This window comes from Hemiscyllium ocellatum, chromosome 25 (assembly GCF_020745735.1).
Source record: "Hemiscyllium ocellatum isolate sHemOce1 chromosome 25, sHemOce1.pat.X.cur, whole genome shotgun sequence".
NCBI lineage: Eukaryota > Metazoa > Chordata > Chondrichthyes > Orectolobiformes > Hemiscylliidae > Hemiscyllium > Hemiscyllium ocellatum.
This window is the reverse complement of record NC_083425.1, coordinates 8,844,432-8,866,179: the sequence shown is the minus strand read 5'-3', so window position 1 is coordinate 8,866,179 and position 21,748 is coordinate 8,844,432. Positions and strand designations below refer to the sequence as shown.

At 43.4% G+C, this 21,748-nt stretch overlaps 2 protein-coding genes across 2 annotated transcripts in view; both read right to left on the bottom strand.

Moving 5' to 3' along the window:
- The window catches only part of nol11 (nucleolar protein 11), a 42,654-nt gene extending 37,471 nt beyond the window's left edge, over positions 1–5,183 (bottom strand). The window contains exons 1-3 of the mRNA XM_060844445.1: positions 5,041–5,183; positions 1,741–1,854; positions 367–423 (exon numbers count right to left, since the gene is read on the bottom strand). Coding sequence (XP_060700428.1) covers positions 367–423; positions 1,741–1,854; positions 5,041–5,169 — 300 coding nt within the window. The 5' untranslated portion in view covers positions 5,170–5,183. The remainder of the gene's footprint in view (positions 1–366; positions 424–1,740; positions 1,855–5,040) is intronic.
- Positions 5,184–19,564: 14,381 nt separating this feature from the next.
- LOC132827749 (cytoplasmic phosphatidylinositol transfer protein 1-like) overlaps positions 19,565–21,748 on the bottom strand; it is a 285,683-nt gene continuing 283,499 nt past the window's right edge. Inside the window, exon 10 of the mRNA XM_060844442.1 lies at positions 19,565–19,653. Coding sequence (XP_060700425.1) covers positions 19,648–19,653 — 6 coding nt within the window. The 3' untranslated portion in view covers positions 19,565–19,647. The remainder of the gene's footprint in view (positions 19,654–21,748) is intronic.

Here is a 21,748-nt window from a genome sequence, read left to right as displayed (position 1 = left end):
GTAATTCTAAGAGGCAAGAGACATTGGGGTTTTCAACATATTTTGCAACTCTATGTTTTGATTCACCTATTATTTCAGTGCTTAAAACGTATAGAGTGAAGATTCTATAAAGAAAACACAACAGAAAATATTTTAATGCTCTGCTGTATAACCATAAAAACTCCAAAATACTATTTAATGCAGCTTATACTGCAGATTAAAATAAAACTCTTTCATAAAACTTGTGAATTAAACTACATTCCTCACGGTTACACTCTACGTATATGGTTGTAAAGTTGAATAGCTTTCATTCCGAATGACAAAATATTAGTTTCTGAAGTTAATTTGCTTTGTGTGGTACGCGAATCCATGTGAATCTCAACCTACTGTTGCTTTAAATGTTTTTTCCAGATTGACATCTTCATCATTCCAAATCCTTAAAACCTAGAAGAGATTTAAAAAAGCTAATGTTAAAATTTCACATTATGTCCAGTCCAATCTAAATCGTTTCATTCTTTTTTAAACCAACCTGTTCAGAGGTGTTATTACATACAGAATATTGAACCTACATCTCCTGGCCTCAGAAGCAGAAATCCTCTGTCTAGATTGTTCTTTTTACATCGAAAGCGCTCTTGAACACATCCAAATAGCTTTCCTACCACCAAATCACTGACATTTTCTCCAACTACTAACCACCGCCACCACTAAATCATCCATGTAGCCAATTAGAAATTTACATACAAAGTCCATTACAGGCAAATCTAAATGCTTGCATCATTAATTCTTCGCATCTGTTATTAACAAAGTAGTTCTGAGTTAGGGGTCGAATTAGCTGGATGCAGAATTTGTATCTCAATTGTTCTGAAAGGTTGGTTGTAATTGAATCATGAACAGCCTCAAACCAGTATCATGATCTCACTGAAATTTCCAACTTGCACCAAACTAATGAATCCCAAAACCGACATCCTTCAGAGGGCTGTTATTCGGTAGTAGAGTTCCTGCCTCTGAGCCAGGAGACCTTATTCCACCTGCTCCAGAGGTGTGTCATAACATCTTTGACCAGATTGATAAGAAAATATAAAAAGAGCAGATTGTATTTGATCCCAGTTACAGACCTCAAGGAAAATAGGTCGTCTTTGGAAAAGCCCAAGCTGTGGTTTCACTTGGAGAGCAAAATTGAACCAAACAACACATCACATTGTAAGATGTAAAATTGAAAAATATTGGTCATTTATCACTAGTAATGGAATTCTACAAAAGAAACAATAAAGGCCATACAAATAGTTAAAAACAAATGTTTTAAAACTGCAAGTTCACCAAATTTTTCATTGATTACACTGTATGAAGCACCTCAACCTTTGTTACACTAATGATCCTATATAAATATATGCCTTTATTATTACACATTCACACTATGTATGTGTATGAGATGGGGGGGGGGGGGGGGGGGAAGAGAGAGGAGCGGTGGCGCGCTCTGCACATGTAGCATGTACTTCAAAAGTATCCCAATAAGCACTTTGTGCTATTTTGTGATCATGAAAAGTATTAAATAAATCTTCAAGTTTTTCTTTGTAACTACACTGAAAGCATGGGTGGGAGTGTCCACAATTTAAATAAGTTTATTAAAAGTCCAAACTGTCAAAGGGAATGCAAAGTCTTCCTTGAAAATATTGAGTTATAAGACTCTCAAATCATGTTTCAACTTTACCAAAGACACAAAAGGAAGAACTACCTGAATTTCAAATTCCTTTACATTGTTACCTTATGATCTTGCACAACAACAAATTCTCCAGTTTGGCTATTATAAACAGCAGGGCATGAGATTTTTTGGGTTTGCTTGACTGTCCAACTTCCCAGCGGCTTTTGGTCTGATACCTTTACAAAACCAAACAGAGAATACAGAAGATGTAAACTTTATTGATGTAAATGCTTTTTCAGATTCTTGCGACTTGAGGCTGCATAAGAGACGTTCAAATGGGATTGTGCCTCTCAGGTGGATGCTGGAAAGTGCACTGCGCTCCCACTATCCTTGCCAATATTCATCAAGCAGCATCGTAAAGGATTGAATATCAAACTGTGTCTAGTAATCTCACATGAAAATCAATTACATGCCACGTTTCCTACATTACAACAGTGACTACAGAGTTCTATGCAGACGACACAAAGGTCGGTGGAGTTGTGGATAGTGACGAAGGATGTTGTAGGTTACAGAGAGACATAGATAAGCTGCAGAGCTGGGCTAGGAGGTGGCAAATGGAGTTTGATGTGGACAAGTGTGAGGTGATTCACTTTGGTTAGAGTAACCGGAATGCAAAGTACTGGGCTAATGGTAAGATTCTTGGTAGTGTAGATAAGCAGAGAGATCTCGGTGTCCAGGTACACAGATCCTTGAAAGTTGCCACCCAGGTTGACAGGGTTGTTAAGAAGGCATAGAGTGTTTTAGCTTTTATTAATAGAGGGATCGAGTCCCAGAACCACGAGGTTATGCTACAGCTGTACAAAACTCTGGTGCGGCTACACTTGGAGTATTGTGTACAGTTCTGGTCACCGCATTACAAGAAGGATGTGGAAGCTTTGGAAAGGGTGCTGAGGAGATTTACTAGGATGTTGCCTGGTATGGAGGGAAGGTCTTATGAGTAAAGGCTGAGGGACTTGAGGCTGTTTTCGTTGGAGAGAAGAAGGTTGAGAGGTGACATATTAGAGACATACAAGATAATCAGACGGTTAGATAGGGTGGACAGGGGGAGCCTTTTTCCAAGAATGGCGACGGTGAGCACGAGGGGGCATAGCTTTAAATTGAGGGGTGATAGATATAGGACAGATGTCACAGGTAGTTTCTTTACTCAGAGGAGTAGTAAGGGTATGGAATGCTTTGCCTGCAACGGTAGTAGATTCACCAACTGTTCACCAAGCTGGGAATTTGTGTTGCAGATGTTTCGTCCCCCGTCTAGGTGACATCCTCAGTGCTTGGGAGCCTCCGTGAAGTGCTTCTGTGATCTTTCCTCCGGCATTTATAGTGATTTGTATCTGCCGCTTCCGGTTGTCAGTTCCAGCTGTCCGCTGCAGTGGCCGGTATATTGGGTCCAGGTCGATGTGCTTATTGATTGAATCTGTGGATGAATGCCATGCCTCTAGGAATTCCCTGGCTATTCTCTGTTTGGCTTGTCCTATAATAGTAGTGTTGTCCCAGTTGAACTCATGTTGCTTGTCATCTGAGTGTGTGGCTAAGGATAGCTGGTCGTGTTGTTTCGTGGCTAGTTGGTGTTCATGGATACAGATCGTTAACGGTTTTCCTGTTTGTCCTATGTAGTGTTTTGTGCAGTCCTTGCATGGGATTTTGTACACTAGATTGGTTTTGCTCATGCTGGGTATCGGGTCCTTCGTTCTGGTGAGTTGTTGTCGGAGAGTGGCTGTTGGTTTGTGTGCTGTTATGAGTCCTAGTGGTTGCAGTAGTCTGGCTGTCAGTTTGGAAATGCTCTTGATGTATGGTAGTGTGGCTAGTCCTTTGGGTTGCGGCATGTCCTCATTCCATTGCGACCACCAGGACTCATAACAGTACACAAACCAACAGCCACTCTCAGACAACAACTTACCAGGATGAAGGACCCGATACCCAGTATGAGCAAAACCAATGTAGTGTACAAAATTCCATGCAAGGACTGCACAAAACACTACATAGCACAAACAGGAAGACAGCTAACGATCCGCATCCATGAATACCAACTAGCCACGAAACGACACAACCAGCTATCCTTAGTAGCCACGCACTCAGATGACAAGCAACATGAATTCGACTGGGACAACACTACTATTATAAGATAAGCCAAACAGAGAACAGCCAGGGAATTCCTAGAGGCATGGCATTCATCCACTGATTCTATCAACAAACACATCGACCTGGACCCAATATACCGACCACTGCAGCGGACAGCTGGAACTGACAACCGGAAGCGGCAGAGACAAATCACTATAAATGCTGGAGTAAACATCACAGAAGTACTTCACAGGAGGCTCCCAAGCACTGAGGATGTCACCTAGACAGGGGATGAAACGTCTGCAACACAAATTCCCAGCTTGGTGAACAGAACCACAACAACGAGCACCCGAGCTACAAATCTTCTCACAAACTTTAGATTTGCCAACTTTAAGTACGTTTAAGTCGTCATTGGACAAGCATATGGACGTACATGGAATAGTGTAGGTTAGATGGGCTTCAGATTGGGATGACAGGTCGGCGCAACATCGAGGGCCGAAGGGCCTGTACTGCGCTGTAATGTTCTACATCGTTACAGGTTCCTACCCTCTGACGAAGGATGGGGTTGCTATTCTGTCCTCTCCATCTTTCAGGGATATATCGAATCGGAGGGAGCAGGGTCGGAGGTGGGGGGGGGAAAGAAAGGGGCGGGGCTGGGAGGGGGGTGCGCTGGGGCCGTGAGCGAGGGGGGGGGGGGCGCAGGGCCGTGAGCGGGGGGGGGGGGGGGGGGAGGGGCGGGGCAGGGCTGGGAGGGGAGAGCGCGGGGGGGAGGGGCAGGGCTGGGAGGGGGGTTGGGGGGGGAGGGGCAGGGCTGGGGGGGGGGGGAGGGGGGTGCGCTGGGGCCGTGAGCGGGGGGGGAGGGGCGGGGCTGGGAGGGGGGGAGCACGGGGGGGGAGGAGCAGGGCTGGGAGGGGGGGGGGAGGGGGGTGCGCTGGGGCCGTGAGCGGGGGGGAGGGGCGGGGCAGGGCTGGGAGGAGGGGGGGAGGGGCAGGGCAGGGATGGGAGGGGGGTGCGCTGGGGCCGTGAGCGAGGGGGGGGGCCGCAGGGCCGTGAGCGGGGGGCGGGGGGAGGGGCGGGGCAGGGGGGGTGCGCTGGGGCCGTGAGCGGGGGGGGGGGGGGGGAGGGGCGGGGCAGGGCTGGGAGGGGGATTGGGGGTGGGGGGGAGCGCGGGGGGGGGAGGGGCAGGGCCGTGAGCGGGGGCGGGGATGGACCTGGTTTCCCGGTAACGATGCCAACGCAAACCCGCTTTCCCGGCCCCGGTCTAAACACATCACAGACCCCACTGTCTTCCCCCATGGTGACTTCACCTTGTAGACGGTGACGGTCCGATCTTCGCGAGTGACAACGACACGGTCCGGCCCAGCGGGCTCCACACCGCGTACGGCGGCAGCCCTCGATAAACCGCACAACGTGAAGCCCTCACACAACCGCGCCATCTTGCCTCCCGACCTCCTTCTGGCGCCTGCGCATTGCCAGCGAGGCAACAGCCCAAGGCCTCCAGGCAAGGCGGCAGCCTATCTCTGGAAGCTTCCCCCGACACCGCCCTCTCACGGTGTGGAGGATCGCACACTGCCCAGAAGGACCTCCTCCTACAGCGCCCTCGAATGGTGTGGAGGATCGTGCACTAACCTGAGGAAACCTCCTCGCACAGCGCCCCCTCTCGCACAGTGGAAGACCACACACGTAAATAGTGGCCTCGTATTGCGGCGCCCTCTAATGGTTCGGATGATCACATACGTTCGATGAGAAAGTGAGGTCTGCAGATGCTGGAGATCAGAGCTGAAACTGTGTTGCTGGAAAAGCGCAGCAGGTCAGGCAGCATCCAAGGAACAGGAGATTCGACATTTCGGGCATAAGCCCTTCATCAGGAATGAGGAGAGTGTGCCAGGCAGGCTGAGATAAAAGGTAGGGAGTAGGGACTAGGGGGAGGGGCGATGGAGGTGGGATAGGTGGAAGGAGGTCAAGGTGAGGGTGATAGGCCAGAGTGGGGTGGGGGCGGAGAGGTCAGGAAGAAGATTGCAGGTTAGGAGGGCGGTGCTGAGTTCGAGGGATTTGACTGAGACAAGGTGGGGGGAGGGGAAATGAGGAAACTGGAGAAATCTGAATTCATCCCTTGTGGTTGGAGGGTTCCCAGGCGGAAGATGAGGCGCTCTTCCTCCAGCCGTCGTGTTGTTATGTTCTGGCGATGGAGGAGTCCAAGGACCTGCATGTCCTCGGTGGAGTGGGAGGGGGAGTTGAAGTGTTGAGCCACGGGGTGGTTGGGTTGGTTGGTCCAGGCGGCCCAGAGGTGTTCTCTGAAACGTTCCGCAAGTAGGCGGCCCGTCTCCCCAATGTAGAGGAGGCCACATCGGGTGCAGCGGATGCAATAGATGATGTGTGTGGAGGTGCAGGTGAGTTTGTGGCGGATATGGAAGGATCCCTTGGGGCCTTGGAGAGAAGTAAGGGAGGAGGTGTGGGCGCAAGTTTTGCATTTCTTGCGGTTGCAGGGGAAGGTGCCGGGAGTGGAGGTTGGGTTGGTGGGGGGTGTGGACCTGATGGAGTCACGGAGGGAGTGGTCTTTTCGGAACGCTGATAGGGGAGAGGAGGGTGGTGGGGTCCGTTTTGGAGTTGGCGGAAATGACGGCGGATGATACGCTGTATACGGAGGTTGGTGGGGTGGTGGGTGAGAACCAGTGGGGTTCTGTCCAGGTGGCGGTTGGAGGAGCGGGGCTTAAGGGCGGAGGAGCGGGAAGTGGAGGAGATGCGGTGGAGGGCATCATCGATCACGTCTGGGGGGAAACTGTGATCCTTGAAGAAGGAGGCCATCAGGGCTGTATGGTATTGGAACTGGTCCTCCTGGGAGCAGATGCGGCGGAGACGAAGGAATTGGGAATATGGGATGGCGTTTTTACAGGGGGCAGGGTGGGAGGAGGTGCAGTCTAGGTAGCTGTGGGAGTCAGTCGGTTTATAGTAAATGTCCGTGTTGACCTCCTCCCTTACTTCTCTCCAAGGCCCCAAGGGATCCTTCCATATCCGCCACAAATTCACCTGCACCTCCATACACATCATTTACTGCATCCGCTGCACCCAATGTGGCCTCCTCTATATTGGGGAGACAGGCCGCCTACTTCAGAGAACACCTGAACGCTTCAGAGAACACCTCTGGGACGCCCGGACCAACCAACCCAACCATCCCGTGGCTCAACACTTTAACTCTCCCTCCCACTCCACCAAGGACATGCAGGTCCTTGGACTCCTCCACCGCCAGACCATAACAACACGATGGTTGGAGGAAGAGCGCCTCATCTTCCGCCTAGGAACCCTCCAACCACAAGGGATGAACTCAGATTTCTCCAGTTTCCTAATTTCCCCTCCCCCCACCTTGTCTCAGTCAAATCCCTCGAACTCAGCACCGCCTTCCTAACCTGCAATCTTCTTCCTGACCTCTCCGCCCCCACCCCACTCTGGCCTATCACCCTCACCTTGATCTCCTTCCACCTATCGCATCTCCAACGCCCCTCCTCCAAGTCCCTCCTCCCTACCTTTTATCTTAGCCTGCTGAACACACTTTCCTCATTCCTGAAGAAGGGGTTATGTCCAAAACGTCGATTCTCCTGTTCCTTGGATACTGCCTGACCTGCTGCGCTTTTCCAGCAACACATTTTCAGCACACATGTTCGATGGTGACTTCTTCGCATAGTGTCCTCAAATGGCATGGACGATAATGTAGTGTTTGTGCTATGGCCTGTGTTACAGAGATACAGGGTGGTACAACATTGAAACACACCATGCCACTGTGCCCTCTCACATTACGTAGAGGTGCAGATGTTGGATTGGGTTGGACAAGGTTAAAAATCCCATGGCTTTCACCATTGTTAACAGCTAACCTGAGAATGCAAACTTTTTAAAAAAAGGTTTTGTGATTTACACATGGAAGAAGTGAAACTATCATGGTATTGAAACAGATGAAAGACTTAACAGACAATCAATTTAAACATCTGTTTCCCACTTTTACAGAAACTCAGGAACAAACCCCAATTTAATGAGTCTTAATGATAAGATGCTGAGAGGGGCGGCACAGATGGAGGGAGTAAATAATGGTAAGGCAAGGATGTGCCCACAGCAGGATGAGGTCAAATGGCCTTGAGAACAGGAATGAGCATTTTTTTCTCACAGACAAGACCGGGATAAGACACGAGATAAACAGGAGTAATGGGTACCGGTCTTAGGAAAGTGCAGGATGTAAACAGGGGGGGAAACAATGAAATAAGAAAAAAAATGTAGGAACCAAATTTTATAAATATCGATTATTTGTTGAATTCAGTGTGTTTTGTCCCTGCCTTGTGGACATCACATCCACTTGCAAGTGTGCAATAAAGGGCACTACTGATTCAGATCTTGTCTCGGACTGAAATTATTGCAGTGAGTGAGCTTTGTTTCTCACAACACTGTAAAGTTTTGCTAGAAATTCTGTGTTAGGATTGAGCCCTCCACTATCACCTGATAAAGGAGTGACACTCCGAAAGCTAGTGTGCTTCCAATTAAACCTGTTGGACTATAACCTGGTGTTGAATGAATGAGATAGACAGAGGAATTGGATTGATTTGGAGATAATAAAGAAGATTTGAAAGTCAAGACATTATTTGAATGGGAACCAAAGATTAATGAGCTCACTGCTGAGAGAAGAGCAGGAGCCACAATGGTGGGCAATGTTTTGAATAACCATGACTTTCTGGTGGGTGGAATGTGAGAAAGCAGTACATAATTAGCTTGTCAATTCTGTACCAGCTTTCTACAAAGGTAACCCACCTTGACCTCCATTTTCCCTCTTACTCTGAACTATGTTTAGATTGATTCCCTTTTGAAACCAGTTGTATCTGCATTCACCACTTCCACAGGCAATATTTTCCAGCTCCTAAACACACACTGTGTTCAAATGCTTTCTCGTATCAGCCATTTTAATAATCACTTTTCTGGTTCTCAACCCCCTTGTCAAAGGGATTCTCCAATCTATCCCTGTAACTGAAGTCCCTCATCTTTGGAACTAATCTTGAATTTATTTTCTGTGCCATCTTCCAAAGTTTCATGTCCTTGCTAATGAGCAGTGCACGGAATTAGATGCAACATTTCAGTTGAGGCTAAACCAGTGCTTTCTAAATCTTTGTCACTACTTCCTGACACACTTGTGGGGAGACACAAACAAAGCTGACAAAGGTGTGTTGACTCGATAGATTAAGTGGTGCGCTAATTGTCTTAAAACTCAATTTACGAGGAGGTGACAGCTTTGCTGTAGGGATTTGCTTTCACTTAATTAAAAAAATCCTTTCTTTTGTATTCTACATCTTAACTTATAAAGCCCAGGATTCCATTAGCTTTTTAACTATTTTCAACTTTCCTGGCACCTTCAATAATTTGTGTACATAACCACAGACCTCAAATTTAGGCACTCCTTTTAGAATTGTTTTATATTGTCTTTCCATGTTCTTCCACCAATACAGACTTCTTTGTACTGGTCCACAATAAATTTCAACTTTCCTCACTGTCTTCCCAACACACCAGCCCTTCTAAGTCCCCTTGAACATATTCCCTGTCCTTCTCACAGGTCACAATACTCATAACATTTATGTCATCTGGCAGATTAAGTGCACCCTCAGCTTCCTGGTCAAGTCTCAGCTTCTGAAATGCTTACCGTAACCGTTGCCTATTGCTGTCTTCATTCTTACTTGTGTCCATCTAACACTAAAACCCTCCCACATTTCCTTATTATTTTCAGACTTAATTATTTCAACATTCTCCTGGCTCCAATCTTATTAATTTTAATTATTGTTTGCCTAACACACTAATGTCCGTGTTGTTGGAAAAGAACATCTGGTTCACTCGTGTTCTTTTGGGATGGATACTGCTGTCTTTACCCAATCTGACCTACATGTGACTCCAGACCCACAGCAATGTGATTGACTCCTAACTGCCCTCTGGGCAACTAGGGATGGGCAAACTAACCAGTGATGAAAATGTGTTGCTGGAAAAGCGCAGCAGGTCAGGCAGCATCCAAGGAGCAGGAGATTCGACGTTTCGGGCATTATGCCTGAAACGTCGAATCTCCTGTTCCTTGGATGCTGCCTGACCTGCTGCGCTTTTCCAGCAACACATTTTCAGCTCTGATCTCCAGCATCTGCAGTCCTCACTTTCTCCCCAAACTAACCAGTGAACCTACATTCTATGAATCAATTAAAATTAATTCTGTCAAATAACAAACTCTGCTTGCTCTTCGTCTTTGTCTTCACTAACCTACATTGTTCTCTAATGATTCAGAATTAAAATCCTCATCCCCCACTGATGTTCACAATAATTTAAATCTTCCCAGCCCCTGAATGACACGGGCAATGGTATAAAGAAAGCTGAGCTCTTCGAGAGGCTATGATGCAGTGGTAACATCTCTACCTCTAAACAGGCAGGTCGATGTTTAAGCCCCAAACGTGTTATAATATACCTGAACAGGTTGATTGAAACAAAAAGGTAGTTTTTGTTAGTCATACTTTCTTTGGAAAGGGAGTACATGGTGCTGATGGAGTACATGCTAAAAACACTTAGAGAGAACAGGGGCCAGGGTGTACTGTTTCCCTCACCAATTTCATTTTGATTTAGTTCCCTCTCCTTATTTTGTTACTGGTGCACTTTCCCTAGTGGGTAGTGAGTATAAATTGATTAAATGTGTAATTGGTTAATTTGGGGATTGTAAAATAACAAGTCAGAGCAGAGTTCTTGTTAAATTGGTGATGGGTTTATTTATAGAGCTCAGTTTTTTTCTACTCTGGCTACATTTGGAAAGGAAGCATGTGGTGTCCACCAGTTGCTTCAAAGCATGGGTCCTGCACTATCTTCCCCTTTCCATATTATTTTGATTTAGTCTCTCCCTTTCCTTTTTACTATTGCTACTTTGCCCTGACAGGCAGTGTTTATAATTAGATGTATAGTTGATGAACTGGATGGCTTGTTAATTTGGTGAGTTGCCTCAGGCGACTGTCTGTGTGGAGTTTGCACATTCTCCCCGTGTCTGCGTGGGTTTCCTCCGGGTGCTCCGGTTTCCTCCCACAGTCCAAAGATGTGCGGGTCAGGTGAATTGGCCATGCTAAATTGCCCGTAGTGTTAGGTAAGGGGTAAATGTAGGGGTATGGGTGCGTTTCGCTTCAGCGGGTCAGTGTATACTTGTTGGGCCGAAGGTCCTGTTTCCACACTGTAAGTAATCTAATCTAATCTAAACTCTAGATACCTTTAGAGAGAGGTGGGCTTTATTTCCCCTTCCAACTCCGTTCTGATTAAGCCTCCCCCTCCTCCCTCCCTGTCACGTTGAATGGTTTGCCTTGCCCTTAATGCACTTGGCATGTAAGTTAATCAATGGATGGTTTACAGGTGGTGGTGAGTCAATGAAAAGAATACAATGGATGAAAAATGCCCTGGATGATGGAAAAAAATATTCATTTGTGTGTGAAAGCACTTCTGGCTATAATATTTTCAAGAAAGAGTTGAGTTGTTTGTTCTTTCCACTTTGTAGCCTTGAAGCATTTTGTGTCAGATGGTCTCCACAAGGACTGCGATCTGTTGTTTCCTCCAAAATGATAATTTGATTTAGTCACCCATAGTCTTCTTCTCTGGTTTTATTTTGACTCTGATTTTGTGGTTTTTGTCACAATGCCTCTGATGAGCAGTGTTTATTTATTTGGGTGATTGGATTAATTAAAAAGAAAAGAGCTGAGTTCTTCCTCAGTCTGGTTCTGGGTCTGTACACTTTCCTTTGGGAACTTGGGGTCGGGGGGATTGCATGTAGCAGTCCTGTACAACTGGAGGTTAATATCTTTCACAGGCTCCCAAGCCAACTCTTTTTTCTGTGGTGTCGTAGAGTCAAGGACTATGTATGTATTGGCTGTGGGCAACTGCAACCTTCTACTATTTTAAAAATGTGTTCTGAACTAGATTAAATAATAAGAGTGCCCTCATGTAGCACAATGGTAGGACCCAACCTCTGAAAAGACCCAGGTTCAAGTTCCCCCAAAAAACTGATTAAGCAGACCCAGGAAGGCCTCCCATGGTTACAAAGAGGTAAAAAAAAATCATGAGAGCAGGACCCTCCTTGTGGTGTAGAGATAGTTTCCCTACCCCTGGACTGAGACACCTTGCTTCAAGTCCCCTCCTGCTTCAGAAGTGTGTAATAATATCTCCAAACAGGCTGTTTAGAAAAATAGGATAAAGCAGGCTCAGAGGACTCTCTAGTGGTAGGATCTCTCCCTCTGAACTGAGGGGCAAGCATATTATGTCCTTTTGTTTGCCCCACACCCCTGATCTCTTGGTGCTGCGTGTGGGACAGGGGTGTTGACAGGTGGAAATGCCTCCTCATGAGGCCTGGCTGAAGTTGTCAACAAAAGGTGCAGGCAATATCTCACGGAGAGGGGTCATGATTCCTGACTGCCTGCCTCTCTTTCGAAGGTGTGTCCACATCCTTGAAGAGGGAACACTTGGTATTCACCGATTATCTTGAAGCCTTTCTGCAAAGTGAGAGCTGTAGTTTATTATCTCAGCCTCAAACACTTTTAATTTGGTTAACTTTCTCATTTTCCCTCTTTAGTTTTTGATTTTTGTTTTGGTTCTTGTTACACTGGTCCTGGGAGACAATGTTTGTTATTTATAAATTGGTATTCGGGTTTACATTAAAAACAGAGCTGGGTCCTTCATCAGCCCCAGATTTTCGAGTGTCCCTGAAGAGTCTGCACCTGAGCCACCTCATGTTGTCCTCAGTGTCTTTCTGTGTGGTGTGGAGGAGTTTCCTTATGGGCTGCTTGCTGCACACTATTCAATCCTTCTCCTTTATCCGTTACCTGGGCACACCTTGGCATTTCATTCTGCCAGCAGACAGGAAGGGTCCCCAGTAGAGGGCTCCCTACTCAGGAGTTCTCTGGCTTTCCATTGTGCAGGGTTTTGCATGCAGCAGTTGCATACAAGAATGGATTAAGTTACCAGTAGTTCAGAGGCTCCCAGGCCAGCTATCTAATTGGTGATCCTGTGGAGTCCTTGGACCACAGATATACAGGATGTGGGAGACTGCACTCACTCTCTTCTTATTTACAAAATCTATTGTTGTTCTCTTGGCAGCAAATAAGCCCCACACTTGATGTTTTGGCAGCCAGTACGAGGTTGGGGGGGGGGGTGGGGGGTGGGGATGCAAGCAGTTTGGAGGACCTCCTCAGGTCTGCTCCTGGGGCCTGACTGAAGTAGCCATCAAGAAGTCCAAGCAGTGTGCCATGAAGAGAGCTGTTACCCTGACTGCTGCTTGCCTCTCTTCCACTGCTACATCTGCACTCAGGTGTCCTTGGAGAAGCAGCATATATTGTTCACTGGTACTCTTGAAGCCTATGGGAGAGATAGTCACCATGGGTACTGAAACGCATTGTCCCTCCCCCCAAGGCCGTTTTGACGTAATCCACCTCTTGTTTTCCCTCCTTGGTTTTTGAAATTTTTTTGATTGGTTTCTTGTTCTTGTGAGTGTTTATTGTTTGTTATTGTAAATTGGTGATTATTAGGTTTATTTAAAGAAAAGAGCTGAGATCATTTGTGGACACCCAGGTTAACTGTATGTTCTGTGGAGTTTGTAGGCCTTTTGCATTTACACATATGTTATAGTAGGTTGCATAACAGTTTAGCTATCTTAACAGCTTAGTTATCTTAAAAACCTTCGATTACGCTTTTGGTTGCACCAGCTCCTGACTCTTGGGCACCTGGTGTGGGGGAGGGCAGAAAAATCATAGGCCCACTTTGTCGGCTTGGTCTTGGGCCTGGCAAAGTGGCTGTTAAGAGTTCCAGGCAGTAGCAGGGGTTGGTAATTCCCAACTACCAGCTTCACCTTTCTTGTTATGTCCTCACCCGGGTGTCCTTGGAGAGGGTGCTTGCTGCAGTCTTCCGGCACATTTGAAACTTTTCAAGACTTTGGTTCTGGAATGCATCATTTCTCCAACACCCTTATGATTTAGTTCCCCTTATCTATCCCTTTTGTTTATTGAGCTACTTTTTATCTATTTTTATGAGCTCTTCCAGGGGATGATGAACATATTCATATTGGGATGTGAAACGACCAGTGCCACTGATGTGTTCTCAGAAGTTTTACTTTCTTGTTTGCTCCTACCAAGTGCACTGTGAAAGGGCTACTCATGGCTAGTAGTGACTGACCTGGTGCTCTGCTGGGCTTACAATATGGTGCTTAGTGGCAGAAATCCTGGAAGCCCCTGGCTGTGGCAAATATTTCTGCTGTGGATGACTGCAGTAGTGCACAAGAGGGGCACTACTTAGGCATGGTGTATACTTAGGCAAAAGTGAGGACTGCAGTTGCTGGAAATCAAAGTCTAGATTGGAGTGGTGCTGGAAAAGCACAGCAGGTCAGGCAGCCCATGGTGTATACTTAGCCAGGTGAGCAGTGAAGAATGAAATGAAATAACACATTAGAGCTCATGGAGATAAACCCAACATGAACCTTGCAAAATTGAACCCTGATTGATCGTTGGTAAAATTCTGCTCAAGTTGCTCATAATTATCTGCTCTCCGGAATTCCTTCTGTTCTCCCTATCCTTTAAGACACTATGGTATATTCATTGAAGCTGTTTCAGTTTCTTGTTATGGATCACAGTCTTGATCAGTCCCTTACTTCCATTTTTTCTATACTGTGTTGCTTCCACGTGTGAGAAGATGAGAATGATAAACCCTTTCTGGGTATGAAATTTAAAATAATAACAGACTGACGCTGGGTATCAGATCAAGTTGTAGTTCCAATAACTGGCATACAAACAAAAAAAAAATCAAATCAGAGGGGAAAAAAACATTTATTTCTTTAAAAGGTAAATTTGCTCTTTAAGTAATGTATTTTTTCTACAGTGCTTTATTATAACATGCTATGTAACAAACTATTACAGTGAATCTTTCAATAAGGTAAACCAGTTGCCGTAGGGAAACTTTCCCTTAAATTAACAAATTACCAGAATATTTACATTGTAATGATTATGTGCAATACTAATTTATGCAAAATGTTATTCTATATTTATCACAGGACGGAATTTTCATTTATGAACCCAAGCACAGCAGATTATATGCCATTGAATATATTGAAACGATGGCACTTTTCTCAAGTCATTTTAAGTGTCTCTTTATCGCCTCCCTGCAAGGTGCTCACAGTTTAAACACCAGGAGAATAGTCAAATGTGCCATTTATCTGCAACCAATAAACCACAGCACATTTCTTTCATTTTCCCAAGGGCACTGATTCTCCATAGACACCAGCTCTTCCACTACTTAACCAAGGGGTTATTTTTATTCATACATAACCTCTTTACATTTCAGTATTTCAAGAAAGTATTCATGGTATTTAACATTTATATTTCTGGCCACTAACAGGAAACACAGTCAGTAAAAATGGGAAATATACAGTTTGGATAACTAAGATAACCTGAACATGCTATTATGAAACTATTTCAGCAACATCCTGTTTTGAAAAATATTTTTGTCAGTAACTACCACTACATTTATATTTCAAAAATGTTTTAAAATACATTTCACAGGCATTTCCAATTGAAAAGAAGGAAAGTGCAGAAAAAGTTCTGTTGTTGAGATCTTTATATCCCAGTAATCTAAAATAGTTTCCCTGTAGAATTGATCCAAACTGTTCAGAAATATCTGTTGAAAAGGTGGTTTTCATAAAAGATTCATCCCATCAGGCAGTACTTTTGTAAAGTACTATCTTCCTCCTTGTTGTCTTGAGAACACAATATTATCCACACAAGGGAATGGAGGGAAATAACTTGCTTTCAAACTTTTGGTTCCATTAATTGGCCTTGAGAAATTTTGAGAAAGTAGGTTTGGCTGGCCGTTAAACTCAACCTTTTAATTTCCCTGTTCTCTTGACACACTCTCAGCAGCTCTTTAAGGCACCTTTCTAATATGCAAAAACTTGAGAATAAACTGTATTCTGTTAACTTTAGCTCTCGTGCAAGAAAGGCTCAAAAGAGAAAAGAAACTTGCTTTTCTATAACCCCTGATAATATCCTCAAGATTGTCCCAAACTGTTTCACAACAGAATAATAGCTTTTGAAATTGAGTCACTGTTGTTTTTGAGCAAGGATAAGGAAAATATAATTGACTCTGTCAATACAGAGTAGTTGATCAATGCAAATCATTTTAAGACAGTGCATGTTTTGAACTTGAGTCACTGTAGCATGAGCAGCTTCAGAACTGCCACCATTGGTCTTGCTCCCTTCTGCAAAGAGGGTGGAAATTAGCCTTAGCTGCTGAATCTATGGATCCTGATGGCAATTGCACAGATACAAACATCACAGGGTTCACTCCCAGGATAAAATAGTTTGCAGATACTCTTGCTCAAAGACAGGTGAATAACTGCCAGTTGAGGAATGCATTTGTGGAAACACACCCCAAGTAAGGAGTTTCACCTTCTGGAAAACAGTACAGCTTGAAATAAAAACACAACAAAAAAACTAGAGAGAAAGAAATCTGGTTATCATTGAGTTCTGCAAGACATAATGCCACTATTTCAAAATAACTGCAATACAAACGAATATGGCTTAAAACAAACATCAGTAGCAAAACACAGCATGGTACCAGAATTATCTGCTTGCTTTAGTTTTAATATTTGAAACAATATAAATATCATGAATTGGTCCTTTTGCTAAAATGATGTTGACAGCAAAAATAAATAAATTCATAAAAATTTAAAACATTAGAATGTACACAAATTTACTATACAGTAAATATTTTCACATTTGCAAACACACAATTGAATTAGAGCAATCAGGCAGACAGATCTGAAGCTCACTCGAGTAATTCAGATAGAACTGTAACAACATACAGTACACATTTGATTAAAGATATGCACAGCATGCAGAGGCACTGAGAGAGAAATTCTGTATGAATTTCCTTACTCTTAAGTTAGTTCAGTTTTCTAAAGGCTCCTCTCTGTTATCAGAGTTTATGCTGTGCACTTGTTCAGCATTGTGTTAAACACAGTGATAAGTCCAATATACAATTATTTAAGATATGAGGGAGCAATTAAATTCTGAGACGAGGAAAAATACATTTGTTAAACACTAATTTGATATGCATATTACTTTAAACAATCAAAAACTGCCGATAATGATGTAAGAAGGTTTCTTTTGTTTACATATTAATAAAGAATGTATTCAGATGGGAATATTAAAAGGCAGAGTGTAACAAGTATGTCCTTTTCAATGAAAGTCATTGTCTCATATTCGAAAAGATTTTAAAGAGAAAAACAGATGCCATAACTTTTACTCAACAGCTCACTTCTTTCCCTCCCCTTTCCTTCTTATTCTTTAAAACGATTAGATGGCCTGACATTTAGGTGCACGAATAAGTGCATTTTCTTACCAAGATTTTTCTTAAACGGATTAGGGCATGGGGTTTAGAGATTAATGTTCACCTTGTTAGTGTAAAAATTTCTAGCAAAAGTGAAATTTGCGAGGCTGCAAACATTTTAACTTGTGATGCGTTAAATATAATGGATATGCCAAAGATCAGAAAAATGTAAGTTGATTTACATTTTTTGGATTTGTTTTGTGGAGGCAGCTCAGGTTGAAAGATTTAATGGAATAAATCAATCAAATGCAGAGTTCAGGCGATGTTTTCAAAAATATGGTATTGGGATTTCTTTAAAATTTCTCCTATGAAAAGCCCCAAATATGGTATGCAGTTCTGCTATTGACAAATCTTTCACTCAGTACAATCCCTTAAGAGTATTCTTTTAATCTTTAGCACCTTAACTCAGCAAAACAGAAGAGCAGATAGATTTATACCATAACAATGCATTGTCCTGTAGTTATTACAGCAGCAACCTTTCATCTTTGGCACACAGGTAGGAGCCAAGAAAAACAATGATGTAGCGACCCTTGAGTGAAGTTTTAATCATTTCAAGAAATGGATTAAGATATACTGGAAAATGCTTCACTAGTGGAACTGAGTTTCACCAGAAGCAAAGTTGAACTTTTTAAAACTCATCTTGTGCATATGGCATTTATCTTTCATTTCAAATGGATTGTCAGTGCAGATGGCAAGTACTTCACATAAAGAAACTTTGTATTTACCCTTAACTGATTCAGGGAGTGTAAACTCTATCGATGGCTCTCTTCTTCCAAACCTGCCGTTGTGGGGGTGCTGAGAACAACCCAGTCTTACGCTCACACACCATCACATCCATAATCATGGGCTTTGACATTTACAAAATATAGCAATCCTCAAATTTGACACAATATTCCAGATGAAATAATTAAATATAATTTACCCATGGAACAATTATTCAAATGCAAGTGAAGAGTTTTAAGGAAGATAGCCCAGATTATCACTGTCTAGTCTGGCTCCGTCTTGGTAAACAAGATGGTACAGATTCCTAGCAGGGGCCATTAGATAGTGAACAAAAGAAACAAATGAAATTGATTTTCCCCATTATGGTATAATGGCACTTCGGTCAATTATAGAGATTCTGTTATTTTATCATAGATTATGAATTCCATCTGGCCCCATTTTTGGCTTAAGAAACATTGAGTGGCAAATTGAGTTGGCAAGTCACTGGTGGAGTGGGTACCATCTGAAACCAAAAGAATTGGTACTCAGATTTAAATTGATTGGCAAAAGAGCCACAGGTGAGATGAAGAGAATTTTTTTAATACAGAGAATTATTATGATCTGAAATGCATTGCCTGAATGGGTAGTGAAGCAGCTTGGACTGTAGCTTTCATCAAGGAATAGGATAAACACTTGGAGGGGAAGATGTTGCTGGACTATGGAGGAAAGGTAGGAGAGTGAGGTAATTGAAAAACTCTTTTAAAGTGTCGATAAGGTACTCAGGGCCAAATGGCTTAATTCTGCATTGTGTCTTTCGGTGGTTTTATTCTGTAACCTGTCAATGGTAAGTTATGTTGATAATTGCCAAAGGAACACAGTTAACCACAATGTGGATACAGGTCTAAAACAACAGCTGTGACTGCTGTGGAACTTTCCAAGGCTGACTAGGTGCTACTGATTTCCACACAGAGTGAGCAAATGATTCCAATGCCAAGTCATCAAAACACTTATTGCTGTGTGTCGGCTGACCTAATGCAACCATTTCCCAGCTCTGAAATGCGCTTAAACTTTATTGTATTGAAATACTAGTGTGTAAATGCTAAATGCTAGATGTATTGTTTCCCACTATAATCCAGCAACCTCATCCATACTCCAGTGGAAGTCGGAAAATCATTGTCCTTGATTTAAGCCCAGAAAATAGTGTATATACCTTTCATGAATTTTCAATATGACGTAGAGGCAAGATACTTGGCTTGTCATCAGCATCTGGAGAATTTAATTTGTAAAATTCTTGCACTCTACACTGATCTTACCATTTGGGAGAAGCTTCTTATTTAAGTTAATGAAAAAATACTGGATACAGAATACATTATTTCCTTTGTGAAATATACTCAGGGGCCAAGGAAACAGGACATTTCAATTAAGAAGTTAAAAGATGATGAATTTTTAAAAAATCTTACACTGAAATCTGAAAACGAAGCCTCTGGTCAGAGACTGAAATCAGTTGTGCTTGGGCTCAGAGGGTTCACCAGAAGCTTCACTATCAGGTACCATGGCAGCACAGTGTTTCTCCCGAGATTCGGAAAGGGTAAGAGTCTCTGGAGCAGATTTTTTTCGAGGTCGTTCCTTGGGAATGGCCAGGAATTCTGGAGCTTCTGAGGCAAGAGGCGTGGTTGGGGCACTAGAAGGTCCGCTGCGGGCTAACGAAGGCATAACTATATTGCTGATAGTAATTGCAGGAGGAATAATTCCAATTTTCTTGTTGGTTGCTTCCTGAGTTGCTCGTTCAAATTCTCGAACTTCGTTCATTGTCATGTCTTTCAGTTGAAGATAAAAGGGGAAATAATATCAATATAAATTTGAATATGACTGACAGAGCAATATACTAATTCCAGTTCACTACATGTTTAATGTTTCTGCCTTAAATAACACATGATAGAACATGCGGGCCTTCTATTGCTTCAAGTCCATCTTTATAACATCTATAAACCTATAAACTGTTGAATGGTGCAATTAGTTGGAACAACATGCTGTTGTTACATGCCTATGGATTTGCACCCATGGTCACCCAGATATTTGGGACTGATTCTTACAGGGCATGATGTTCCCTGTTGCTCCCAGCCCTGACCAACAATTTAAACGGGGATCAATCTGCAAAACAGCTAGGTGGCCCACAGCCATTTTACATTTGAGTCAGAATTCAGCCTTATCTGGGAAGGAAGTCCCACTTCATATTGAGCTGCAGCCCTGTAGTCTCAGCAGCACCAGGTTTGAGTGGTGGCCACTGCTGGGATGACAGCCTGTCCCCAAAGCTGAGGAAACTCTAGAGGATTAAATGGCTGTGGTGGTGCCTCTCAGGAGGCACGAGGATGGGTGCGTGGACTTCCCCTCCAATAAAATGAGACAGGTTGGGCATGAGCAGGTGGAAAGGCAGTGAGCAGGCTACACACTGCATTTTACAAGATCTTGCCCCCACTCTGCCCCTTCTCAATCTGCTGCCAGGGGACTGTAAAGTCCAGCCCCATGTTTCTGATCTGTATGTACTAATTGAATTTATATACAATTAAATACAATAAGTGCAGAATAATGTCCTCACTTTCAAATTCATGAAGAAAACTTGAGGACTACGGCAACTCTGAATTATACAATATTGTAAGAAGTTTTGCCCTGGCAAAACACACAGTAATGCATCACAGTTCACTTACCATTGGTCTTTTTAGTCTTTTTTAAATGAAGCTTAGTGTGCACAAATTTTCTGTCACAAACAAGTTACATTTTCCATATTAATATAGTTTAGAGCTCCCATTATTTATTTAAATGAACTTTTATAGTCAAACTGAACAGGAAATTATTTTCATGTTTAAGACACATTTCTTGAGTAACATTCTTAATTCATCATTTTGAATTGTTTCCTATACTATCAGAATCAACGAAAAGCTGTAAGCACTAATTCAAAGACACTCATGCCTGGAAAGGTGACATCCATAACTATAATCCTGGATGTTATATTTTGCTTTAACAGGTATAACACTTTAAACAACCTCAATTTCATCTGATTGCAATTTGAGTTGCAGAACGATATTTGGTTTCTTTGGTAGGATTCACACAAATCTAGGGTCACGTAATAATAGATTATATTTTAAATCAAATATCTGTTTGAGACAAATTAGAATGAACTTTAACACTCAGTGGGTTTTGGCTAGGGGTAGGGTAAGCCTGTTATACATTAGCTGCAATAAATTTCTAATCCCAATGTATGGATTTGCAGTCTGATCTTAATGCCACTGGTCTGATGTTCCACCTGAAACTTGTGGGAAACAGCAACTGGCTGGGAGATTGGAGAGGAAGTTCAGGCAGCATAGCCCTCAGATAAGGCATGGAGATGGGAAAAACAAGGATATTTAGCAGAGTATTTTACAAGTGGAAGCCTGGGCAACAGCATCCCAGAATACCCTTGTGGAACTCAGAACTTCCTTCACCAGGCCCCATGAGGAAATGTTCCTTGCCAGACTTCCACTGGCTTCAAAGCAAGGGTCACTAAGCAGGGTGGGCCAAGGCAGGCTGTCTGGTTGGGACAGAGCAATTGCCTCTGGAGTGCTATAGGGCATAGGATGGCACTTAGCATTTATACATGCAGCTCCTGCCAGAGTCCAACTGTAGCTTCATCCACCAACAAACCTAATAGTGTTCACATTGTAAACACAAAGCAGCCACTTCATTTCAAGTGTTCACCATTCCCTCCTCCCCAGTGGAATAAGTTCAAGTTTCTCCTCTTATTTAGAAACAATGTTGAAAAATCTTTCGTTTTGACACTCTCAGCTTTGGTCACTTATAGCTCATGCAGTGTTCCATCTGTATTCCACTGAAATGTTGTTAAACACCCTCCTGTAATTCATTTGCTTTTGATATTTG